Source organism: Danio aesculapii, chromosome 15 (genome assembly GCF_903798145.1).
Source record: "Danio aesculapii chromosome 15, fDanAes4.1, whole genome shotgun sequence".
Classification (NCBI taxonomy): Eukaryota; Metazoa; Chordata; class Actinopteri; order Cypriniformes; family Danionidae; genus Danio; species Danio aesculapii.
The window spans coordinates 43,741,465-43,769,442 of NC_079449.1; the positions used below are offsets into that span (position 1 = coordinate 43,741,465).

The 27,978-nt window shown below is 38.4% G+C and overlaps 1 protein-coding gene across 1 annotated transcript; it reads right to left on the bottom strand.

Annotated features, from left to right (window-relative positions):
- Nucleotides 1-207: 207 nt before the first annotated feature.
- kpna4 (karyopherin alpha 4 (importin alpha 3)) lies at nt 208-27,941 on the bottom strand. The gene is made up of 17 exons (XM_056473352.1): nt 27,741-27,941; nt 23,802-23,846; nt 23,555-23,644; nt 23,431-23,460; nt 19,263-19,315; nt 18,070-18,165; nt 17,906-17,991; nt 14,392-14,478; nt 13,232-13,401; nt 12,160-12,204; nt 11,949-12,080; nt 11,215-11,343; nt 8,385-8,489; nt 7,693-7,764; nt 7,061-7,223; nt 4,442-4,536; nt 208-2,159 (listed from the first exon to the last, which is right to left on the bottom strand). Exons 1-17 carry the CDS (start codon nt 27,807-27,809, stop codon nt 2,061-2,063), a joined length of 1,566 nt encoding a protein of 521 aa, XP_056329327.1. The 5' UTR covers nt 27,810-27,941; the 3' UTR covers nt 208-2,060.
- Nucleotides 27,942-27,978: the final 37 nt, after the last annotated feature.

Genomic DNA, 27,978 nt, shown 5'->3' on the forward strand with positions numbered 1-27,978 from the left:
CGTGGCTTTGGACGGCAGGGGAGGGACTGCGTTTTCAAAGACGTTCTGCCAACTGTTAGCAGATCACTTACTGCACCTTTGAGGTCAAAATCTGTTTACATGGCAGACTATGTCATAGTATTGCATTAATTATACTGGCGTCCATGTTAACGTCCTGATTGTGTCGATCTCAGATCAGAAGCCATCAAGACACGCAGCAGAAGCATCAATGTGACACATTTGAATATTTATTTGAATAGGTACAGAGCCTGTAGTCTATGTCCAACAGGATAGGTATACCATCTATTTTTTTCTTCTGCTGAAACTACATATTTGCAAACAAGGAATGCTGTTTGGGGGGGGGGGGGGGGGGGGGGGGGGGTTAAGGGGGTGAGAATAAAACATAATATAGCCATCAAGTGGTTATGCAAAACAAAGACAGCTCTACAGTCAAATAAAATTAAGAAACAAAAGGATGGTAAACCTACAGCGCTTTCAGACCAGCATCTGTACGTGCTTGAGGATGAAGGCACAGCACAGTCTGCCACACACACATACGTACATGTGATGCATGTTGCTCAACACCCAACATGAATATCTACAGATCAAGACGGACTCGATATTTGCTCTACGAGTAGTTTGAGTTGCGTCCATCTTCCTAGCACATTTTCAATGCTGTAATGTGCAAAACGGTGTTGAATTGCTTGTCTGTTTGGGGCAAAAATGGGCCAAAAAAAAGGGTCACAGAAACATTACAGTAGGGTTTTTTTGTAGTTTTAAAAGAAAAGGAGAAAAGCTTACAAAACTAAAACCCACTAAAAAAATGAAGTATACTGCAGTTTAGCACATGCAAAGGATATGTGTGAAACCTCTCATACATAAAACACCTCCCTACATGATCACTGCCGCAGAGCTGGAGAGTCCCAAAAACAGAAACGGGGGAAATAAATCATCAAAGCAAAGCAGTAAGGGTCTCCAAAATGTACAATAGCCCAAGTGTGTGCAAAGATACAGTGCACAATGTGTGGGAAATGTATTTACACCAGCACTGGAAAATAAAAGCCGAAATGAGGGAAGCCGAAAATAAAAAGTGATCGAGCGAACAACAAGAACAACGCCGGGACCAAGCACAGAACCCGGCGGCACGCCTCCTCGACGCTCAGTCCAGTGTCAGCAACACTAAATAAGGTTAAAAAGAAAAACAGGAAATTAAAGTCATTGTCTTCTTTAGATCATTGATGTCGAGTCTCTCAACTGAAGTGTGTATCCATTTTTTTAATTCGTTTAGCCTCCTCTTTCAGGCTAGTTTGCTGCTGAATTCCCCAGATTAGTCGTCATCTTCCGGTTGATTTGTTGTTTTGTTTCCCCCCCATGTCGACTCGCTGCGTTCGTTACATTCAGTCCTGCATTTCAACAGCCAGTCACGTCAGTCAGTCAAGCGCGCATACACACACACCCATCACGTCCACTCACTAGCGCACACACAGCACTTTGACGTGCCGTTGGACAGCGGGAGAGGGCTCTGGTCGGCTGGGTCGGTTTTCCAGCACGGCATCATTCACACAGACTTGCACACACAGGTGACCGCAGGAGTGTGTTCGTGTCTCTTTGTTGGTGAGGATCTCCTTTAGCGTTCTTACCTCAGATTCCAAAATGTAGTCTTGATTATTCCCATTGGTTCGTTTGTTTGTTTGTTTGTGTTGAAAAGACACGCCGGGTAGTATTTCGTGAAGTTTTCTTCTCCGAGCGCGTTTGATTTATATTTATTTTTTTGAGATGGTCGTGTTTTTAGTTTGTTTGTTTGTTTTTTAAACGTAGTAGTAGTCAGCCACTCACTCGCATTCGCTCGCATCCACTCAAAGCCGTCTCAAACGCCGCCGGGACGCTCCCTTCAGAAGGCCAAAGGAACTCCACTCAATTTCTTCTTGGATTAGATGCAGCTGGATCCCATCAGCCAAGCACAACGGATCTAATTTCTCTCACACTCTCTCGCGCTCTCTCTCTCGCTCTCTCTCTCTAATTATTTTTAATGTTGAACAGAGTGCTGCATCACAAACAAAACTCCGGATTTCCCTTCGCGTCTAGAACTGGAACCCTTCTGCTGGCACGTTGGTGGATGAATTGAAGCTGTACGTTCCCCCTTGGATGGCTTCAGGGACCAGGTTGGAGTCCTCGTCAATCTGAAACAAATATTAAATGATTGAAACATGATCGAAAGTATAGCAGTGTTTCTCAACCACTTTCCTGGAGGACCACCAGCACTGCATGTTTTGGATGTCGTCTTTGTCACTCCCATTACAGGTCTTTTAGTCTCTGTGAATGAGTTGATGATCTGAATCGGGTAGGTTTGGTTAAGGAGACATGGAAAACGTGCAGAGCTGGTCGTCCTCCAGTAACATGGTTGAGAAACACTTCCCAAAGGATCTAAATCATTAAGTAGGGCTAGGTGATTAATCAAAGTGAAAAATCAAACAATTAGGTAAGTTTTGTCTAGCCATGTTTACATCCACCTAGTTTTATGCACATTTTAGAATGATCAAATTAAAAAAAGCTTAATAGGAATACAAAGATCCAATTAAATTTAGAAAATGCATTAAAAATACAAAATGTAAAACAAATGGGATGCGTAATGCAAAATCAGCAGAGGGAGAGCCTTGTAAAACATCTGAAATTTGGTTTCAATCATTTTAAACTCCCTCAGCCAAAGTCTGTCACCAAAGTGGTTCAGTATTATTATTAACTCCATTATAAGAAAGTTATTATTACTATTACTACTACGTTGAGCATCTCCAAAAGCCGTTCATTGCATTTCTTCTCACTTATTAGGGAAGATTTTAAAATCCCTCAGCCAAAGTCTGTCACCAAAGTGGTTCAGTATTATTATTAACTCCATTATAAGAAAGTTATATTACTATTATTATTACTACTACTACTACTATAACTACTACATGTTGAGCATCTCCAAAAGCAGTTTATTGCATTTCGTCTCACTTATTAGGGAAGAAAAAAGGCCCACAGTGGCTTCTACTGCACAAAACAAAATTCTGTCTGATATTTGGTGCCAGTTTACCAGAAAGTGACTCACTGGATGGAAACTGCTTTATTTACAAATATTTTCAGCTATATTACGGTCTTGCATGCAAGTCTAATTCACATCTTTAGAATGAAACATAGCTATAGACATGCACATCTTGTCAGAAAAGCACAGTTGTCTGATCAGAAGAAAATCCCCAAAAGCCAGAGGGCGCTATTGTGCAGAAACATGCACATTAAATCCCTATTGACTTTATTCTTCAATGTAGAAGTGCGCTTATTTTTGCGATTGTTTCAGGACTTCCGATTCAGTCGCCTATGGGAGAAATGACTGGGAATAATAAATAGCAGAAAACGGTTAAACTACTTTTTAGATTGGATTAGATTCAACTTTGTCATTACACATGTACAAGGCAACGAAATGCAGTTTAGGTCTAACCAGCAGTGCAATAGCAGCAAGTGCAGGATACAGGTATAAGTTATAAAGTGCAGTTATAGAAAAACTATGGTAATATTTACAGATGGATGTACTATCAACATTATATACAGGTTGTATTAGCTATGAACAGAGATTTACAATAAATAAATATATGTACAGGATGCTATTAATAAAGAGTGTGCAGATAGATAAACATAATTACAAATGTCCATGTGCAGTGGGTATGTCCAGTTCAAATAAATGAATCAGTGCAATGAATATGCGCAAACTTTAAATGTGCAAATGTTAAATAGTGCAGTGATTGTGAGGAGTATAAGTTAGAGGAGTGTGGGGGGGGTGTATACATCCTCTACAAACAAGTGTGTTCATGACTATACAGACAAAGTAAAATAATATAATTAAAATAAACATCAGTTTGCATCAAGCAGAAATGAGCAAGCTATTTTTAATGACTAAAAATGAATGGAAGTAAATGAGTCCGGAAATCTCAAGGCAAAATGATTCAAATGGCTGCGCCCACTCGTACCCGAAGAATAAGGTCAATAGTTGCTGAATAAACAGAAGATTTAACTGCCTTTATAGATTTCAGACACTGGACTGAACTTATGAAGTGAGTCAAGTAAAACAAAGTATTTTACACAGAGGCATAGTTCACTGAGAAGGCAGACACAGCTATTTATATAAAAATATATATATAATAATAATAATAATAATAATAATAACAATAATACGCAGAACAATCTGCATTTTTATTATTGTCTGATTAAATCAACCTTAATTGTGGACGTGATATCGTGTTGCTTGTCAGTGAAGTGCTGGATGTTTACTAGAGCCAGCTTGACTGACAAAATGCACATGAAAAACTACATGTGATTCATCACTGAAGCCTACTGAAGAGTTTTAAAAAAATATTTAAATGACATAGAAATGGACAAATGCCCATTGCAGAGAACTTGCGTGTGCATGAAAAAGGTCTAAGCAAAAACTTACATCGTCAGATGAGAAGAACTGATCAATTATTTCGTAAGCCAGTTTGTAGATGTCCTCGTTCTCATGGTTCTGCAGTTGCTCGATTTTCTCCAAACCTGAAAAGCAAGCGATGGTTAGTCTCCAAAAACACTTAGCGCAAGAAGATAACCAAAGCAGGCTTGAGACTAAAAATTAAAGTGTTAGTTCCACAAACATTTCAATTGCGTTTTCAAATGCTCTCCATGTTGTTACAATCCCCCGAGACCTTCATTAATCTTCAGAACACAAACGAAGATATTTTAGATCAATCCAGAGAGCTCCCTCATCCTCCATAAGGCTGGTTTTTACTTCTGCGTGGAGTGATCGTCGTGACCCACAGCACCTGCCTTGCATTTATTGTTCTGCGTGCTGTTCGTGTTGCTCTGCAATAATACTTCCGAATCGCTAGCTGACGGTAGGTTATGTTCCTGTGTCGAGTTTCTTCATGGGTGTTTTGATTTTTCTGAAAGCTACCTTAATATGTACAAGTAGCTAAAACTCGGGAACCGGAGGACGTGCAACAACTTTAATCATAAGGTAAACAAAAAAACATCAGTGGCCTCATGTACGAAGACTTACGTTGAATTAATACTAAAACATTGCGTACGGACAAACCTGTAAATGTGCGTACGCAGTGAAAAATTCAGATGTATGAAACACTGCGCAAGCAGAATCCCACGCATATTCTCGTTGAACATCCGAATTAAGCTACGGTCACATTGGGCTTTGTGTGTGAGAAATTCTGTCGTGCGGCGCTGCGAAAAGGGTCGGGATTAAACAAGATGATTAGACATTAAAAAAGCGAGCGATTAATCCATGCTTTACATTTCTGTCCAGAGAGGTCATGTTTTGATCCTCGATTGGTCTCACGCAGTCCAGTGATGCGATTTCGCAGGTCAGAGTTCACCAAGCTTGAACTTTGCACTGCAGCGACATGCGAAACTTAACGCATGACCTTGCATTTCTGGTCTGACGCATTCACGTGCGTATGAATGGAAGTCTATGGGAGGAAAAGTCAAGTGTGACCGCAGCTTTAACGTGAAAGAGCACACGTGCATGAGTGCAAAACCCCTCCCTGCCTCCTCCCCCTTATTAATATGGTAATGACTCCACTTTGGCAAAACCAAATAAAAAAAGCAATGGCAAAAGCAAGCAAGAAGAGAAACTTCACAGAATGTGAACTGGAGGTGCTCCTATCGGAGGTAGACCGGAGAAAAACGGTTATTTGCAAGTTTGTCCTCCAGAATTAATAACAAAACGAAAAAAAATAGAGTAGGAGAGTTTAGCTGACGGGGTTAACACAGTGGGGTCTGAACATCGCTCTGAGTGAATTAAAAAAAGAAATGATCTGATGTAAAGGTGTAAAATTTTGTAGTGTCTATTTAGGCTAAGTGCAAATAGAGCATCTTGTTGGAATGAGCTAGCTGAGTGATTACCGCCCATCACCGTTTGATTGACAGAGACAACACAACTAAAGAGAGCGTCAGCGTGAGTGGCGTAGCTCGTAAAGCGCATGGCAACATGTTTTGACACTATCGACTATGAACCCGGTTCGAATCCAGCGTCTGATGAACTCATTCTTCTTTTTTCCCACACTATATATCAGATTTTGCCTACTCTTCATCACGAGGAAGACAAGTAGGAGTCATTAATAAGTGTGTGTATTATGTTAAGCGTGATGAGCATCACATATTATTTGCACATTTATTGAACGGAAATGTTTCAGATTCACGTATGCAAATTCATCTTCAGATGATGCTTTTAAAGCAATGTTCATGCCAGTCGATCACTCTGATTACATTGGGAAAACCAGCGATCGCAGCAAATTGCGCTTCAAGGTTTGGCTGGTCAACTGCATGGTGTGGAAACCTTATATACCTGCTAGACATGCGGATGATCCCGTCCCATACAGCTGCCATTGCACGGCTCAAAGATACTTTGTAGTGTCCAGTTTAACATAATTGCCTCTAGGAGTCGCCAATAAAAATAAAACGCACACAAGAAATACATGTACGCCAGACATGAAGTTGGCGCGGACCAACGCACACTCACATTCATTTCACCGTTAGTAAATCCAAACGTGAGCGTGAAATCTGGCGTACGCAAAGCTTTTGTGGGTACGCAGCGTTGATACATGAGGCCCCTGGAGCTCCTTGGTTCAATCCTGGAATTTGGTTCATTTTCTGCACTTTGAACGTCTCTAGATCATTGTTGTCTATGGAGGATATTAGAGCTCCAGGATTTCATCTAACACATCTTCATTTGCGTTTTGAAAATGAACAAAGGTCTCAGGGTTTTCTAATGAACATTTTTGATGGCCTGTTTGCCCCATGCCTAAAGTTGAATAAGTTTTCATTTACTCCATTTAAATAATTATTGTCGTTACACAGATTTCGGTCCAGATTTGTAGGGGTTGGAATGACATTAGGGTAAGAAATTAACAAATAAATGGTTAAGCACTCAAACCCAAAACGTCAAATTAAACACGTGCTATCATCTCCCAAAACACACACTAGACTGGATTTAGCATACAAGTACAGACTCGAACACTGACTGCTAAAACCAGCAACTCCACACACAAACACACGAGTGTCTGCTCACCTCCACACTCCTCGATGAGGTTGGCCACGGTCTCCGCTTCATCGTCGGCCATCTTGAGAATGTTACTGAGGCCGTCCAGAACCACCTGCACCACCTGAGCATCCTTCACGGTCAGCAGGTTACAGAATGGAGGAATCACCTGCTGCTGGATCAGGTACGCCACCTACAGGACAAGATCCCACCGTGTTTAACACATCAGGTTGTTGGAAATCCTTGAAAATGCTCAAATTTTATGCACACATTATTCATCCATTCATTCATTTTCCTTTGACTTAGTCCCTTTATTCATCAAGGGTAGCCACAGCAGAATTAACCGCCAACTATTCCAGCATGTTTTACACAGCGAATGCCCTTCCAGCTGCAACCCAGTACTGGGAAACACCCATACACACTCATTCTCTACAGCCATTTTAGTTCATCAATTCTCCTATAGCACATGTGTTTGGACTGTGGGGGAAACCGGAGCACCCGGAGGAAACCCACGCCAACATGAGGATTTATAAATATATAGGTTGATATGTAAAGTGCAGGAAGAGTTTGAATATGCACACGGAAAGTGCTTTAAGTGCTTATATTCAACATCGGGAAAGGTGCAAGAACCCTGACGCATGCTTGTGCACCTGAAAACATACCTGATCCTTTCTGCCGCTGATGGTCAGGTTGCTGATGGCCCACGCCGCCTCCTTCTGAGTACCAAAATCTCCCTGCGAGAGACATTACATGGAGAAACTCAACAACAGCAGTGCCATGTTTACGGTTACATTAAAATGTGCCACAAAATCAGCTCATTCAAAATTCTCATAGTTTAGTGAAGCAGAAATGGCGAAAAATCTGAACTTTTGTTTCTGTGGGTCCTTTTTTTTTTTTTAGAGTAACAATCACACTCTCTACCCACGTTAAACAGACAGCTCTCCCTAAACTGAATATTTCCTCACTGAATACTGCGATTACAAACATTTTTCTGTAACGTAAAAATAAATAAATAATAGGTTTAAGAAAGCTGGAAACCTGCAACCATCAACTTCAATAGTATTTGTTTTTTCTAATTTTAAGTCAATGGTTACCGGTTTTCAGCATTTTTCTGAATATCTTCTTTTGTGTTCAACTGAAGAAAAACTCAAATGTTTGAATTAAGTAAAGAGTCACTAAATGATGAGCGAACTTTACATTTTGGGTGAACTATTCAGCACTATGAAGCACTTTGAGTGTGCAGAAAAGCGCTATATAAAATGTACGAAATTATTATTATTAATATTATTTTGTACTATGAAAGCTGAAGTGTGGGTGGTAAACTTGTTAAAGAGAGCTCGGGGTCACCGCTCACCTTATCCAGCAGCAGAATGATCATGGGCACCAGATTGGCATCAATGACGGCCTGAACCTGCTGCTGGTTTCCTGCTGTGATGTTGGACAGGAACCACACAGCCTCCTACAAGAGCACAACATCCAGACTCAGTACACATCACATCATGTCCTAACAATATGCAACACAACAAGACTCCAGTTACAAGCAATTTTTCTGTCCTCAGCAAAAGCAGCGACACATTTAAACACCAGCCACTGCACTCGCAAACAAATGGTAAAGGCTTTTATTCTAATTAATGCATAATTAACATTATTAATAGGCCACTGAGTGACTAATGGTGTTGGTTTGAAAATAAAAGTCCGAACTGTGACCCATTGCAAACCGTCTGCTAGTGACTTTATTTTCAAGATCTGAGGTGAACTATCTGCTGCTTTAGCTTTCAGAATGACATTAAATGCCACGTGAAATGGTATTTAAACTCACTATGGGAGCATTTAACACTGTATAAAGCCCATAATCAGTACCTGAGGCGATCTTTGTCATTGTAGTTTATGCTGTTGTTTTGGTGCGACATGGCGGAATTAAATAACACAAATTTTGTGCGTTGCTGTTGTAGAAAGACTCCTTTATTATGGAAGATGCATTTTTGCACGTGTCGCATCGTGTGTTGTTAGAACAGTGTCAGAGCTGGTAAAAGCAACACTGCGCTCCTAACAGCACGTGACCGAGCACCTTAAATATTGAAACACTAAGATCAGTGTACTTTTACAACACATGTACATTTTATTCAATACCTATAGGATTTAGCTTGTCGAGTGGTTTATGAGATCTCACAGCAAAACAATAATTGAAGCAAATTAAGCTTTGAAAAAAAAAAAAGGTTATTACAAAATCAGTCAATTAAAAAAAAGCCCCAGTAAAATCCTGGAGGGACTGGTTTAATATATTAGCATATAATTTTTTTTTTTGGCTTCGTACGCTACTTAGTCTGGCCAAAAGTTTCACTCAACCCTTCAACCGCCTGCTCTATCAGATGGTTGATCATATTGTGACTGTTATAAATAATGACTGTTAAAGCATGACCGTTTTAAATAATGGTTTACACACAGCATTGTAGATTTACAAAATAAGAAAACTTACTTTATGGTACAAAATATTTTATGGCATACTTTAAAAAATAAAGGTGATTTGGTATTCAAAATGTCTGATTTTGAATATATTTTTAAGTAAATTGGTCACACACTTCATATTTTCAGATTTGTCGTAGTATATGTATTAATTCCTGTGCTTCTACCATAAACCGTAATATCAACAAATTGGTAGAGGCTGTTATTTTAGAAATTATGGGATATGTTGAAAAAAGTTGAGTTGAAAAAATGCAATCCAAAATATTTCTAGGTGGGGTAGTTACACGCAGGGGTCATACGCAAGCCTTAAGTAAATTTTCATGAGCTAATGTTTCATGCAATGTCTACATATGCGTGGTAAAAGTAAAACAATGCATGTTTAAATTACAGCATATCATAAAACACTCAATCTATTTAGCTTCAATTTATATGTAAAATTGATTTCGATAATGCTAACACCGCACCAATAATGTGAAAGTATGTGATTGGTCAAGGACAGAAAAAGTAAACAACCCATATTTAAGTATATAGATATTGGTTTAGCATGACTTTTCCAAAACTTTCTGGGTTTTTCTGTTTTTCCAAAACTTTTCCAGGCCAGGAAAATGCCATGTTAATATTCTATGACTTTTCCAGGTTTTCCATGACCGTATGAACCCTATAAAGAGTTAAGAAACTCTTCTATTATAGCTTCAAATGGACCCTTTTCTTGTTTCTCAGCAGAAGATTTCGTTTTTGCTTAAACATTGAGCGCAGTGAATGGGAGAGTACAACAAATAACAAACGAAAAACTTCATGATGGTATTTTCATGACTCTATAAAAAATAAATAAATAAATTTAAAAGGGAGAAAAATGATCAGCAAGAGAGAACAATGTCAAATTTACTGTCCTCGCTCCTTTTTTTTTAAATTTGATGCAAAGATGATATAGGGGGACATTCTACCAGAAACTTACATTAAAAAAAATAATAAATAAATAAAAGTGACAGGGCCTGACTTTAAAGCTTGTCCTCCTCAAAAATCCTAAAAAAACAAGTATAAAATCATATAATTCAATGACAGAACACATCCATCACGTTCAGTTTCTTCTCAGTCAAATTAAGTCACTTCCTCTGAGTTATAGCCTCAAAAAAATGAATGCAAATATGACAGGACTGACAGAAACGTGAGAAATGTAAAAACAGTATTTATTTGTTGAAATGGTTTATAATTTCCTGTTTTTAATTAATTCATGTGAATGAGAACAACTTAAACTTGCCATTTCTGATCATTTTTTTTTCTAGGCATAAAGTTTTTAGCATAAAGCTCTGTGTTGAGGACCAGGACTATGACCTGAGGGTTTGTAAATTTGTAAAGTCCTTTTAATAAACAAAAAAACCCTGAAAACCAAATAAATGACAGTCCTCTCACAGAAATCAACCATCAGTCCATTTTAGACATTTTGTTTTTTTGGGATGAAATACTTTATTCACTGTGTTTATGTTTTTATTTCGGGAACAGGTAATGTGCGTTTCTAGTAGAATGTCCCATAATGCAAAGCCTAGCTTTAGAAATGTACATGCACTGTTGTTCTAAATCAAAATACTAAAAACCTTTGGATTTAAGACATCATCTTACACAATATCATCTTGTGAAAAAGGGTCCATTTTTCTTAGTTTGCCAAATGTCTTCCAGATATGAGAGTGAGATGTGTGTGTGGTGTAGTGAGATTCACTTGGTACCTTGTTGATCTTCTCTTTAGGGTGTGTGAGCAGGGCCGGGAAGTGACCCAATGCATCGCAGTTGAGCACCACCTGAGTCTGCTCATCTGTTCCCGTCACAATATTCCCCACGGCTCGCAGCGCTGCAGTCTAAAGCCAAAAAACACAGACCATGAAGAGGCTGGTACCTGTATTCATGTAGCATGATAATTTATTTTAAATGACAGAAAATCTTTGCAAAAAAAAAAAAAAAAAGAGAAAACAGGATCTCTAATTTTAATAAGTATGAATGATAAACTTGCATCAACAGTGACAAACTGTCAGTTTCAATTTTAGTTTTTGCTTTGCATTTAGCATTAACCCCTCATGACCAGCAGATGTCCTCAGTGTGCTGCTGCTAGCTAATTTAGCAATCATGTACTCACTGTAGTGGAATAAAAACTGCTGACTATTTTCAAGCATTTTCAAAGGAGTAAGCAAAAACTAGCACTAGATACCTGAGGTACTGTTATTTTTATACATCAAGCACAGCTTTTCCACATTGTCATCTGAAGCTTTAAATTTGCTTTTCATATTTCAATGGATTCTGATGGGCTGCAGTGTTTATTTTTGTTCATTCAATCATTCTCAAAGCAATCCCAATGATAGGGTTTCTGTACATCTTTATCGTTGGCGTAGTCGGCACTCAAGAACGATATCTTTAGCTGTCGGGCCTTTCGATCATGCCGTGGGCAACCTTAAAGGCTCATCCGTACCTGAACTTTGACCTCCTGGTGGCTCAGTAAGGGTACGAGGTACGGCACAATCCCAGAATCGATGACCATCTGGATCTGCTCATTGCCAGCGTCGGTGAGATAAGACAGTGCCCAAACCGTGTCCACCAGGATCTGCACAGAGCAAAGAGTTGGCATTCACCATCTGCCTCCAGAAGAGAATCAGCCATCACAAGAGCAAACTCAAACTTACATTGACATCAGTGTGGTGAATCAGCACACACAGCGCTGGGAGAATCTGCATGAACACACAGAGACATCATCAGAACAGAGCAGACATGACGTAAATAAGAGAACGAGGGTATGAGGGTGAGGAAAGAGGAGCTGGAAATGCTTTAAAATGCTCAGTTTTTCAGTGTAGTCCACATGAACTGGAAGCTGCAATCGTTTTGTTTTTTCCATATTGTGACGGAGTTCCTAGAGAAGCAGAATATTAAATGAGAAAACAGTGGGCGTGGCTTGTTTTTTCTACTGCGAGCTGATTGGATGTAATAAAGTAGGCATTTCATTCGGAAAGATCTGGAAAAGGGTTTGGGGAGAGTTATTACAACCTAACAGAGTCCTTCAGCTCACCATTTCTGTTTGTCATCAGTAATAACAGCTTGAGGGGCGTGGCTAAGTGTGTTACTCAGATCAGATTATTAAGTTAGCTGGATTTGGTTATTGACGATTTGACACGATCCAGGATCGTTTCGTTCTTCAAAACTGATCTGAGAGTTGTTGTCATAGCAACAGTTCTGGTAGCTCAAACCTACTAGGGAGCAGGCTCATTTCATATAAACAGGATTAGATCAGGTCAGTTCAAGCAAAGATAATACTTAAAGTATGCACCGCTGTATCTGTGTTTGCACACGGTGAATTGATGACCTTCACGGCCAATCACAGTCATTTCTGTTGATCATGTGAACACAATGGCCAATCAGCGCTGTTTAAATACGTACTTAATGTTAGTTTTTAAACTTACAGCACTATTGGTACAAAACTCGATAGTTTTGACAACACTAAATTATACACAACTTAAATCAACTTGTTAATATAACAAGAGCTCCAGTTTGTGACAAAAAGGTTGCAAGTTTTTTTATTTGCCCACCACAAGAGCGCTGTCAATCGTCCTAAACAATAAGTGCTTCCATTTCCGTGGCATTTATTTTAAAGGATTTCCAGCACCTGTATAAAGCCTCTAATTAACAACGACCAGTAAAACCTTAAAAGTTGATTTAAAATAAAACTATTTCCCTCCCTAAAAAAAAGCATCACATCTGTACCTCCTGGATGGTCTCCATGGGCGGGGGAGGGTCCTTGTGGCGGCACAGATTGACCATAACCCAGGTGACGTTACGGAGGAAGGTGATTGGTATGGAGGGGCTGATGAAGGATAGGAGTGGTTTGACCACACCCAGACTAATGACGTAATCTCTGCACTGAGGACCATCACCTGCAAAACAGTACAGTGCTTATTTATCAACATGACAAGCTTCCAGCAACAAGCAATTCGTCAGTCCTAACTAAACATAACAGAAACATTTAAACACCAGCCACTGCACTAACAAAACGGTAAGGTTAATAATCTAATACTCATTTAAAATTAGTATAGTACATAGGCGGAGTGACAGATGTTGTTGGTTTGCACTCAGTTCTGACGCTCATTTTCAAACCGTCTGCTAGTTATTTAATTTTCAAGATCTGAGGTGTTCTCTGCTGCTGCTTTCAGTAGTATGGCAATAAATGTCACCAAAAATGGTATTTAAACTCACATTGGGGGCATTTAACACTGAATAAAAGCACAATCACTACCTGAGGTGATCACTGTCATAGCAGTTTATCCTGTTGTTTTGCGGAAATGGAAATTTTGCACATCGCTCTTGCGGATGATTAGGACAAAATTTGTTTTAATATGAATAGGATACCCTTAAAAAAAAAAAAAAAAAAAAAAAAAAAAAAAAAAAAAAAAAAAAAAAAAAAAAAAAAAAAAAAAAAAAAAAAAAAAAAATCGCATGTAGTTAGGACACTCACTCATCCCACTAGCCTCTAATCAAGCAGGGCTTTACGCAGGTTTCACAAAGTTTAAAGTTAAGACTTAAAATAATTTTAAGACTACTTTTAGGACTAAACGCGAATGATCTTTGACCAGTTAACATGATTTAAGAGCAACACCACAACGTTTCAATTAATCTGAAATTACGTTTTTGAAATTAAGACATTGAGATTCTTTAAGACCCCATGGACATCCGGAACATCCATGAAACACTTTATCATTTACAGCTTTATACATTCACTTCACGCTGTGACTGTGATCGATCAGAATGAACAACAAACAGCTGCTGAGATGGTGTGGCAATGACCTACCATACGCAGCTCAAACACTTACAGAGGCTCAATCCCATCAGCTCATGATAGCAATCCAGTGTGTAAAGTGTTCACTTACCGATGATGTTTCCTAAAGCCCAAACCGCCTGCTCACAGACGTTCTGATGTGGAGAATGCAGCAGCCGCAGGAACAGAGGAACCGCATCTGCGATAATAATAAATAAAACGCATTACCTGACGTGCAAATCTTTACAAACAGAAAACAATTTCCATTAAAATACTGAAGATTATGCTTTGAAATGTATTACAGAGGCGAATCTGGCACACATGGTCTTTGCAAAATCTTATGATTTAAGATCAACTAACATATTGGTTTAACAACATTAAATATTTAACCATTATTGGATATCGGTTTTACAAATTCTGATATCTTGTGAACGTTTTGAGAATTGTGTACAGACAACAACAGTGTGCACAGCTATACTGGCTTGCTTTGCAGCAATTAGTGAGCTTTATTTAACATACAAATAAGCTTTAAATGTACAAATTAGACTTGCCACAATATCCAATTTATTTAACGGTGTTGCAAAATATATTGTTGAGCAATGCTTTCAGCTTATTCTTGCAGACAATAGTAATTGTGTGTTAACAGGTGGAGAGAGCGTCAAAGTAGCTAGAAGTTATTCATTTTCAATGGGAGCCGGTGGCAATAAGCAGCACGGCGTGGCACATCTTCACCACTGCGGGCGTCGAGAAGAGATGAAATCAAGTTGACTTTACGGTAAAGAGCTATGACATGGTTCGGCGGCAAGCAATGGGAATGTAGCAGTCCACTGCTTGAGAGGATTCCAGAGAACACGGTTCTGTGAACTTTGGGTCTGACCTCAGTTGTTCTTAAGGGTTTTATTATTGCGGTTGCCAGATTCAAATTTATTTACGATGTTTTCTTACATTGGCTTTTTTTTTTTTTAAGCAGGAATCTCACGCTAACTATCACGACAGTACAAAACCTGCTGCTTCAGAATATTTCAGACATATGGACAGATATTGGTTAAGTGGAGTAAAGCCACAGCATACGCAACAGCTTGATCTTCCATAAATAAATTTGATAAAAGACACAACATTTTCATGCTAAAAAGCACTTTATGCGGGAATGCAAGTGATTAGCTGATACTCTGCAACAGCTCCTTTAAATACGACATCAATGTAGTGAATTTTGATGCTCTCGTTGCTGGAGCTGTGAAGGCCAACATTGTTGTCACCAGGGTGGTTAGATGCTCTCGGCACCTTCGGTGTGAATGCACAGTAACAGCATGGTGAGAAAGTGACATGCATGAAAGTACAATGTTTACATTTTATTTCGTAATATTTCACATGTTCAGCCTGTTATTACTTCCTAAAGTGTTTTACGTTTCGTTGATATTTTTAGATTTCTACACTCTTAAACATATGCCTTAAAGTGTGGTCCCACATAAGAGCGAATAGTATTCATTAAAAAGGTAACACATTAGTTTAGGTAACAATTCACACCATTTACATTAGGCTTATTACCTGCCTATTAGGACATTAACTGTTTATTAGCACTTATAAAAGTGTGATCTTATTCTACATCCCTAGTCCCACCCAAAGCCCAACTAATACCTTACAGAGTATTAATAAGCAGCTAACTCGGCTAACTTGTAAATTAAAATAAAGTGTGACTAAATGTAACCGAGAAATTTCCCTTTCCATGTGGTCTACTAGCCGGGCTTCCAGCTAATTCTATCAAACCTCTTCAGCTGCTTCAGAACGCAGCAGCACGAGTGGTCTTTGATGAACCCAAAAGAGCACATGTCACTCCGCTACTCACCCGTTTGCACTGGCTGCCAGTTGCTGCTCACATCAAATTCAAAGCTCTGATGTTTGCTTACAAAGCGACCTCTGGCTTTGCTCCTTCTTATCTGCTCTCACTTCTGCAGATTTATGTGCCCTCCAGAAACTTGCGTTCTGTGAATGAACGTCGCCTCGTGGTTCCATCCCAAAGAGGGAAGAAATCACTTTCCCGAACTCTCACATTCATTCTGCCCAGTTGGTGGAATGAACTCCCTAACTACATCAGAACAGCAGAGTCACTTGCTGTCTTCAAGAAACGACTAAAAACTCAACTATTTAGTCTCCACTTTCCTTCCTAATCAGTAACTGCCTCTCTGGCTATACCACTAACTGTACTCTCTCTCTCTCAAAAAAACACATTACTAATGCTTTGCTTCTTAGACTTTACACACCTGAAACTTGCCTATAGCACTTGTTCACTGCTGCTCTTATAGTTGTGTTAATTGCTTCCTTGTCCTCATTTGTAAGTCGCTTTGGATAAAAGCGTCTGCTAAATGACTAAATGTAAAATAAAGTGTGACTAAATGTAACCGAGAAATTTCTCTTTCCATGTGGTCACTATACAGTAGTCATTTAAAGTGGATCAGAAAGTCTTTCAAAGGTGTCCTGAGAGAAGAATGGGTGCTGTTGAATAGTTTTAGGACATTTTGATGAGAGGGTGTTTTGAATTTATTACCATATCAAATTATCTGGCTATTTCATGGCAAAATCCACAATATAAACATTATTTTCTATAATAAAAAATTACAATAAGACATCAGCAGTAATAATACACAAGATATAAATCTAAAATTGATTGTTAAGGGTTACTTTTGATTTAAAAATAAATAAAGTTAATTTTTTGAAGGATTCATATTTAAAATGATTTCCTCTAAAGTCTCTCCAGATAAAATCGGTGTCTGATAACATTAAAAAAGGGAATTTCAAAAATATGTTTAACATTTTGGTTTCTGTTGCAATATTGACATTAGGGGGAGGAACTTCCCCTTTCAGTAAATGTCCATGAGTGACTCTGGTGTTTCAGATACAGCATCTTGTGTAAACAACTTCATCATATCTTAAGTTTTAAGGAAAGAAAAAAGGTTGGATTTTCTTTTTGGAAATGTTTATTTGCACACTGATCCCGTTTTGCTTGACCGGTTTGATTAAAGGTTTTGATTTGCTTCTAATGTTGACTATATTTAAACCATTAACTGAATTACTTCACAGAAAGCGTTCTGTAGTGTGATGTATCTCATTATCAGGATGTGAGGACTTCTACTTTGAAATTTTAATACTGCTCAGCCCTACACTAAAGCACACATAAGGGTTTTTCACACTGCGCTTCACCCCAGGATATCATCGGTCATTCTAAACACTGCTTTTAACCTCGGGTAAAGACACGTTTCACACCTGTAACACCCAGGGTTTAGGAATGTATGGTGTGAAATGTCTGTTAATGAATAATTATCCTAAGACAACAATGGGTGTCGTTTAATAGTTTTAGGACAACTTTGATAAAAGGTTGAGCTGCTTCAAATGTGGACTACTATATTTTAACTATTAACGGAAATATGGTGTGAAATATATGTAAATGAATACCCATGATTATTCCTTAACCCCAGGTATAGTATGAGCAGCGTGAAATGTGATTACAGACAACCCAGGACTCCGTTTATTTGGAGTTTAGGATGACCCAAGGTTAACAATTTTGTGAAAACCCCTAAAGTAAACCGAAAGCAGAAATTTTGAACAAACAAAAGTGGTTGAGATGAACGTACTGGACTGCACCACAGCCTGTGTCTGCTCAGACGTCCCGGACGCGATGTTTGTCAGAGCCCAAGCGGCCTCAAACTGCAGAGATGGGCTGCGGAACAAAACACCAGATCAATATAGATGCAAACCAAACACAGAATCTCATACAGTCACATGACACAGCTCTTACTTGTCATCTCGGTCCAGGCAATGGACCAGGATGGGCAGAATGCCAGACTTGATCAGGTCATCTATGGGAGGGTTGCGGTCACTCGACAGTAGCTTCCTGCAAGAGGCAACAGACAATATTTAAATGGATATTTCTCTCTCTCTCTCACACACACCTTTCGTGATCACCTGAACTCCAGTGAACATAAGGACTCCCTCTTATCTACCCCAAACAACAACCTCAAAACATTATGCAAATCTGAGTGTGCCTCCCACAGGTGAGTGGCCTTGACAAACCACCTGCAGAAACACTCTTATCTGACACTTGCACACAATATCTCTATATCTGTGCATTTACAAAGTGTGCCTCACACAGGTGAGTGGGTTTGACAAACCACCAGTAGAAACGCTTAAAAAAAAATAAAGCAAATAAATAAAAACACCCCCCTCCTAACTCTAGCACTTAATTCTCTAAGCACTAAGGTTGTCACAATACTGGAATTCGATACCCAATCGATATTGATATTTTAAAAACATCCATCTCCCACTAAAATCTGAGCGCTGTTGAGCACGTTCTTAAACAGCGCTGACTTGAAATTGTGTTCACATGCTCAACAGAAATGACTGTGATTGGCCGTGAAGGTCACCAGTACATCAAACTCACCGCTGTTTACTGAGTGTAACCACAGATACAGGGATACTGGAGATTTTCAAAGTCACGTCGATCAGCTGGTTTGTTTCTAAGTTGACATACAAGCTATCCAGTGATGAATCACGGCTTTAAACCGCTCCAGTGTCCCTGTATTTGTGTTTACATGCAGTAAATAGCAGCGAGTTTGGTAAACTGATGACTTTTATGGCCAATCACAGTCATTTCCTGTGAGCAGGTGAACACAATGGCAAATGAGCGCTATTTAGGAACAAGCTCAAATGTTAGCAGGAAATGGACGTTTTTAGATTCAATATCGACTGGTGCCGAATTCCAGTATCATGACAACCCTACTGAGCGGCTTCATTGCATAATCAGCACTTGTTGTGTGTATTGCCTCTTCTTAATGAATTGCTGAATGCCTCCTCAATTGTAAGTCCTTTACAAATGTAAAAGTTTAGCACAAAGGCTACATGTCTCACTAAACGGCCCATCTCACATTCTCCAGCCAAACAAAAGATAGCTCTTACAAAACACTAGACAGATGAATAAGAGCAGTTTCTCACCTGGCGGCTTGCACCGCACTGAGCTGAATGCCTTGGTTATCACTGGTCGCATTCTGCAAACATTCACAATGGTCAATCATTTCGTTTTACAATGCAAGTTTCAATACTGACCTGAACAGCACAGATTTATCCTTCAACAGTCTATTTTCAGCTAGGAGCTCAAAAAAGTGATTAACACACAGTGCGAGTCAACAGAAAACCAAAATTCTCAAACACATAATTATACACTTCAGCTTAAAATAATAGTAGAGCTAAAAGTCTTTATTTTCCATCGTACAAACTAGATAAATGGCAGCTCTTTAACCTTAAAGTGGTTAAAGTGTTTTTTACATGCATTTCTTATTTCTCTTTGCTATTTGGGCTTATTAGAGCCTAATTAGAATAAAACCTAGGTATCATCTTTTGATACGATGTACTTTTAGAGAAAAATGATGTCCATATATGTGGACTTGTGGTCCCATAAGACACTTTTTCCTGAATTTTTCGTAATGCATATTTAACATAGAATTTTTTGTTGAACTTGCTTCGACTATCAGAGAGTAAACACTAAATTTTTTCCCATTTTGGACAGTTAAAATAGCGTTTGGGACATTACATAAGCTGCAAAACAGTTGCAGGATGACACTATGTCTGTAACAAAATATAAAACAAAGTATTTTAAATAGACACTTAAGAGCTAAAATGTGCTGTCCATGTATGTGGCCACTAAGCCCTAAGAGGCCACACAATTTACACCATTTACTACTGGCTTACTACCTGCATATTATTAAGATATGCACGGTTTATTAACACTTAAAGTATGATTTTATTCTACATCCCTAATCCTACACAATACATACTACCTTACTAACTATTATAAGCAGCTAATTTGTAGTTTGAGCTAAAAGTCTTAATAGCATGAGCTGTACATAAATGTGTGACTAAATAAATGTGTGGCTTTATTTAATTGCAGGGGGAAATGTTTTCATGCAGCCCAGAATTAATTGTTTCCTATCATCAAAAACCTTTTATTTTTTGCAAGCAGTTTATTATTTGTATAGCAACATATACTAATCTTGAACATTAAAATGTGGCTTGTTGCAGAATTTAAAACATTTTAATGGCTTTTTATTCTCTTTTCTTCATCCATGCTAAGCTGCTTTGGCACAATCTACATTGTAAAAGCGCTACAGGAATAAAGACGACTTGAGCCATTTATTCCCACTGGACACAATTGTGACTGTGTCTTTTTTATTAGTGCTGGACACTTTAAAAGTGTTGTTGTTTGCTTTGAGCAGGAAATTCAACAGTTAAATGAATAAATAGATTGTTTTAATTTAATTGTGACCAGTTTAGTTAGCATAGCAAGTTTGTTAATAGTCAAAATTGTATAACCACTTTTACATTATTGAAAAATTAGTAACTATTGTGACCAAGGATAAAACCTATTTTAGTTATTTCAAAAGACGACGTTAGGTTAAAGTTACTAAATTAAACTGTTGATATGACTTAAAGGGCACATAGTTTACCTCTTTTTTATGATTTAATATTAATATTATGGCTCTTCTGAGTGTGCCAGTTTAGGTTCAGTTTAAAAAGTTAAAAAGTGTTAAAAAGTGTCATGTTGGGGGCGTGTCCACAGTTAGCTGATTTAGGGGTGTGTTGCTTCACATGTAAATTAGTTTCGGCTTCCCGCCAACGTAACAAGGGGTGAGAGGATCCGCATTTAGTCGTACATGAACGGCTCGGACACAGAGCAAGCAGAGAGTACAAAATCATGTGTCTTTGTACAGTTTTACAGCCAACTGTGTGCTAGTTTCAAGTGCCGAGCTTGTACACAGAAACTAATAACCACGCACACTGAATTAACTTTGACTGAGGCACCGGATGCGCCGCTCGAAGCCGCGACACGGCACACCAGACACTCTCTGTGGCGCGGCAGAAACATGAAGTGTCCCGAATCGTCGCGCCACGCATTTTATACGCATTTAAACATAGGTTTCTATCAGGGTACACACAACAGCGCTTCAAGTCTGCAGCAGTCCGCAGCGCCCAGCCATCGACTTGAGTGTACCCTGATAGAAACCGATGTTTAGAATTCTAAAACGCATGCTAGTTAAGATCACAGGGAGCTTCTGGGATCGCGAGAAATGCAAACGGCTGAAGTATAAGGTAGACTCAATGAGAAGTACACATGTTTGCAAACCTACCTAAAGATACAACCAATAATTCCGATTAGAGCGATAATGTGGAGAATATTGCTCGTGTTGAGCCCAATGAGCCTTGCATCTAAAAATAGAGCTAGCGTGTTCCTTTAGTGATATCGCTTCGACTCGCGCTGAAAATGGCGGACGTGAATCAACAAACTGAGGATATGATGACGCGCCTGTCAATCAATCTTGGTGGGCAGGGGGACCGCTCTCCTACGTAAAGTTGCGGTCGGTTTGAAAACCGCTCCAATTGGTCCACCGTTTTTTATGTTGTTAAATTGAAAAAACAGCACTGGGTGTGCTTATATCACTCCAATATGACGGTCTATACACCATACATGCACATATGTCTGTCCAAACAGCTTGAAAAGTTGATTTTTTTACCATAGGTGCCCTTTAATGGATAAGAAACTATGATAATAACTGGACAATCTAACCAACGAAGGTAATGAATTGCATAGCTTTAAGGATAATATATACAGCAGAAAAACATCACCTTTGCATTTCAAGTGATATAACGAACAGTAACTTATCAGAAAATAAAAACAGAACTCTGCAGAGCTAAAGGCACAGGCAAGACTTGTATTAACTTTAGCCAGGCCACACAAGGCTATTCTATCTCCAAATATTACACCCAAGCTCCAGATACATGTTTGGATAATCCCAAATTACAGATGATGAGGGAAGCTAAATAACAAAACTTAAGTTTATTTTTGAGTAACTCAAGAAATATCACCCGTCCAACTTTTCATTGCATTTACAGAAGCTAACAAATCAGATAAGGACTTGTGCCAGGATTTACTGGCAAGTAGAATTAAGTGCCATCTGCATAAATGACAGGGAATATGACTGAAGATTCAAAAATAAAAGACAAGGAGCAGATTTAAAGCAAAAAAATAAAAAGGTTTCTCTCTAGAAACATCTTAATTTGCGTTTTTCTTATACCTCGTTTCCACTGAGCAGTACAGTACGTCATCTGGGTCACCTTTCACGGGCTTGTGTCTACACTGCCAAATGGTACCAATGGTACTCTTTTGGTAAGTGGATGTCACTGTCGCTTGAGGAATGCCCAAGTAAAGCTTTACCCTTACAGTCTCCGATATGTTACCAATTACAGAAAAACTACACACAACATACATTTAGGCCGTATTTGGCTTCAAATACAACACGAAACATACAGTCAGTGCAAACCTCTCATCTGTTTCGTTAATCTCCACCAGCACATGTTAATATATTGTTAGAAAGCAATCTCGTCATTCAGAGTTTATTTTGGTCCAAAAGGCGATGATAATAGTTAAACAGGGCAGTTTATTTATGTTTTAGGTGGCTGAAAGAATCATTTGCTCCTTTGCTTTTTTTCACGCCTCCCTTTCAGAAATGGACAAACGCGAGGGGATGTCAGATATATAGATACCCGGCGAGTGCATGCGAGCTCTCTGTAGAAAGTGAAACCGCTCGCGAAATAGACGGCCTCAAACAACAACAGGACACAGGATAGATCCTGCTCTTCTTTTTGGCTTTGTGGCTGTTCATCAAGATAACGACAAGGTTTGTTTGAGCTCTGGTGGACCATGGCTCGTTATTATATGTATATATTATTACTGTGTAACGTCTCGGCTGTGTATCTAAAAATGGCGCTTCCTTTGTTTTCATTCTCCTGGCTTGTGCATGCGCTAGTGACGCTTCACTGTAAACCAAAAGCATTCAGCTGGGCATCTCACTCCGCCTTTTGGTTCCCTTTTGTTGTACCCTTTGGAAAGGGTACCGAAAAAGTGGTGCCACTCAGTGGAAACAGGCCATTATGCAAATGTGTATATTTAATACTCAATATTATTTAAAATTGCCTTTTCATTAGACAAAAAAAAATCTTATTTGATTTATAGGGGAAATAAAAGGCAGACATGTTCATGAGAAATCCCAATTCTCTGTTTGTTTTGAATGCATTTTTATGTAATGTATGTAATAAAAACACAACTCACCTGCACTATTGCCTCAAGAGAAGTGTTTTGCTGTGTAAAAACAAGCAATAATTAGTATAAACCCGATTTAAGTGCTTTAGAAACCTGAATTAATTGAGTAACGTAACAGAGCAAATGTGCTTACACTTCTGAAATCTCCATCTGCATCAGAATCGTCACAAATATCCTCATGTGGGACGTTCCTCCGTTTCAGCAGGTGCTCGTCTCTCTTGTTCTACAGAGAAGAAAAAAGCACAATATCAGGATGGCTTCTGGTCAATAAACCTCAAAAGAAGAGGCGTTTCAAACTTCTGATTCTGGATTTTGTTCTTCAACTTCATTTTTGGTGCCTTCACACACGGCTCATTGTTACAAACACGAACAAGTCTTACCTTTCGGAGTTCAACCACCACCTCTGTCCGCTGTCTTCTCATGGTCTGTACAGGAGAAACCAGAATGATTATTAATGACTACCACAGCATTACACACACACACACACACACACACACACTCTTAAAGGGATAGTTCACCCAAAAACAACAATTTGGTTATCATTAACTCATCCTAAATGTGCTCTGAACCTGTTTGAGTTCTTTAGTTGAACACAAATGAAACTATTCTGAAGAACGCTGGTCATTTGACTTCCAGTATTTTTTTGTTCCTAATATTATCTTGTAAGATTAATCAGATTGTATAATCAATGTCATACTAGATAAATTATGAAGAATTGTAATAGCATTGAGACGGTAGATATAGACTAGTGTCTATTCGTTTGAAACGAAGGCGTGCAGTATGGATGTAATTTTATTAATATTATTGCCTTTTTACTTTTGTAATTTATTTTACAGTATGGCGAGCTCTGCATTTCCTTTTGGGATTAATAAAGTCAAAAACAAAACAACCAAAATACAGATGTCAATGGCTGCGTTTTCCAACATTATGTCAGAATGTTTAGTTTTGTTCAACAGAGGAAACTCAAACAGAGTAGATTGTGAGGATTTTTTTGTGATCTTAAGTGTTGTGTGCATAAATATGACAAGGATTATGATTTTTAGATTAAAAAAAAGATCATTTAAAGCATGATTTGAATTAAAGCAAATAATAAATCGCTCCCAAAACAAAGCCCTGAGGCATATCACACATATTAGAAGACGTTTCTCTCCAGAAACGCCTCAATTTGCTTCATCTTCAGCTCCTACTATGGATAACAATGGCTGCTTTTCCCAACATTTATCAGAGTATTTCGTTCTGTTCAACAGAAGAAAGAAACTCATTAAAGTTTAAACCACTTGTGAGTAAATGGTGAGTAAATATACTTTTCTTGTGTGAACTCTCCCCTTAAATAAGCTGTATGCAGGTCTACTGTATGCAGATTTCGTTTACACAGATATGATAAAATGATCATTGCAATCATCATCACATACAATCTCTTGAAGTGAAAGATGTTTAAGGAATTCTTCTTAACATTCCTTGTCATTCAGACTAAACCCATGAGCTGCAAATAAAAACGAAGGGGATTTGGGTTATACTGTCATACAGGTGTTAACCCTTGAGCACGGTTCAAATTCACTACCCTTTTGTTGTGTTCGGGATGAAAAAAATCCACTGAGTTAAACTGCTGTAAAAATACATCATGCAATAAAAAATTAAAAACATTAATCTGAATCTGCATATCAATCTCAGTCCTGTTAAAAACTACAAAATTGTTTAGAAAATTACAGGATTTTAACTCTTTAATTGCCAATCTCACAAATGATGTCACTGATTTGGTGGAAAAAAACCCACACAAAATGACTTTTCAATATTAAAATAGCTGTGGACTGGATTTAACCTTTTATCACAGTCTTGGACATGTGAATGATAACAACATTGGCTTTGACGCACTGTTAGATTTTCATGTTTTCTCTCCCTAATTTACTGTTGGTGGCTGTTTTTGCCCCATTGACTTCCATTATAACCACATTTGATGGTGCACAAATACACAGTCTTTATTTTTGTTTACTCCATGTTGTTCTGAGAGCTGAGATGCATATTTTGATTTTCTCAGAAAAATCAAGGCAAGTGCGTAAAGGTCACTCACACACACACAGCTTAATTTGCTGATATATTCCATATAAAATCCAAAAACTAAGCTTTTTTGCACAGGCCCATCTATAGGGTTAATGCTGCCAACTGATGATCAAAAGTAAAAATTATAAAAGTTTACCTTTGCCCAACAGGGAAAACCACCAACAATCAAAAATGCATGATTTTATGCGGTCATGGATTTGTAATAAAAATTTGGTTATAATGGAGGTCAATGAGGCACAAACAGTAAATGGGGGGGGTGGGGGGGGGGGGGGGTATTGAATCAAAAACAATGCATCAAAGGCAATGTTGTTTCACATGTCTAAGACTGTGATAAAAGGTTTATAAAATGCAGTCCACAATTATTTTTTATATTGAAAATACGTAATTTTGTGTGTTTTTTTTCACCAAATCAGTGACATCATGTGTGCATATGGCAATTAAAGAGTGAAAATCCTGTCATTTTCTAAGCAATTTAGTAGTTTTGATCAGGACTGAGATTGATTCACAGATTTATACAAAGAAATCTAAAAAAAATAATCTAAAGCATTTTAACAGCAGATTAATTCAGTGGATGCTTTCATCCCGAACATAAAGGGGTTGTACATTTGCCCAGAGTGTATCGTTGAGTTTAAAAAGTTTCAAGTAATTTTCTTAAAATGTGTGTCAAAATAAGATTTATCAACAAAAATCCTTCTGCTAGCTGAAACACAGAAAAAGTTATGGCCAAATTAGGACTCAAAATCACCACAGAGTGGCTGAAAACATCCCAAACAGTACATAAGGGTTAATCAGAGTGCCAATTATATTCATTTATTTGTTTGTTTATTTTTAAATAAGATTGTGTTTGAATCAAAAGCAATGACCTTCTTGACTTTAAGACAATTTGACCCTGGATCACAAAAATCTGTCATAAATGTAAGTTTTGGAATTGATGACGTATACAGTATTTGAAAGCAGAATAAATCTTTCCATTGACATGATTAGTTAGGCTAGGCCAATAAACAATATATTGAATCATGATAAAATTAATGTCAATAACAATGATCAGATCTGGACGCATTTACTGTATAACGATCTAAGAGCCAATCACACAGCAGATGTGTCCAACAATGGGAATCTATAAGTACAATGTACCGAATTTTCGGACACCAAAAATTTTTCGGCCAAAGATATGCTATGCCATTTAATAATTTTCACATTTTTGTGGCTTCAGTCATTGTTGGGGCACTCTTTTAAATCTACAAGCATTAACAGCTTATTTAGTTTTAGTTAAACATGGAAAATAATTATAGAGATTGCATTTTTTGCCATATTGTCCAGCCCTAGGAGACCAATATTTGGTCCTTGAATAAGCTGTGAAAAATATGGAATCTAAGAGCCCAAGATATGAAAAATGAAGATAAAAAAACACATTTAAAGTAGACAAAATTAAGTATATTACAAATCAAACACTAATATAAGCTCTTATATAAGCAGTATGAAATTTAATAAAGTTTAAATGAAACATGTTTACTTAATATTCGAATATATAATCTTGACTCACTCTAATATATTGTTATCGAGTCCAACAAATATACTCATGCAACATAAATCCTATATATATATATATATATATATATATATATATATATATATATATAGGTCCAGGGTCACCTATTCACGAAGGGAGAGCTGCGGTGCGAGTAGGGCGAGAAGGTTTGTGTAAATGTGATGCAGTTATATTAGCTAGCTATTAGCTAACACTCCCACAGCACGAAACACGTTAATTACGATCTCCAAAAACACATACTATTAATAACATGAGGAAATGTAACCACAAACACGCGAGTTTGTCGCAAACACGATGCAGAAGCGCGTCTGGAGGATGTTATTGAAGAGCAGGCCAGCTCATGCTAACACTCACATGACGAGCACTGCGAGCTCTCGCACACAATCACCACACAAACCGAAGCCAAATCCACACACCACCACCCATTCAACTGTTTTCCTGCGTTTACTTCAAGATACAGCGATAAAAACACACTTTAATGAAGAGCTGCGACGTGTGTTCGTTAGCTCGCGGGCTAACTCGGCCAACTAGCATCGCGGCTAACACATCCACGGCGCAACTTTCCTCCATATAAACTATCCTTTTAATATGTGAATGCTTCAATCTGAGCACACCACTGATATACGATGATATGAGATATGAAGATTGTACGATTATGCCATAAGCGTGTGTGTGTGTGTGTAAATCTTCTCGACGTCACAGCGCGCTTTACCTCCAGATCGCGCCCTTTATTCTTGAAGTTCTTCAGCCGCTGCTTGTCCAGTTTCTCGCTGTCGCTCATCTTTGCTGTTTTGTGTTACTATGATGTTGAATTTCGAGCTGTTTGTGCTTCCCCGGAGCTGAATATGTTCGCTCGGCTCTTGTAGATAGATACCGGAATGTTTTATGCTAATGAGGCGCGGTGTATGCTGGGATTGCCGGTGGAGCGGCACCGCCTCACGGGGGAGAAG

Bases quoted from the DNA above. Each gene is read 5' to 3' on its own strand.
- kpna4 (XM_056473352.1), bottom strand. From the start codon at position 27,809: ATGAGCGACAGCGAGAAACTGGACAAGCAGCGGCTGAAGAACTTCAAG. The intron at 23,461-23,554 runs GTAAGCACATTT...GTTTTTACACAG, and splicing joins CAGATGGAGATTTCAGAAGT to CAAAACACTTCTCTTGAGGC. The intron at 19,316-23,430 runs GTGAGTTGTGTT...GAATGTTTGCAG, and splicing joins CTCTTGAGGCAATAGTGCAG to AATGCGACCAGTGATAACCA.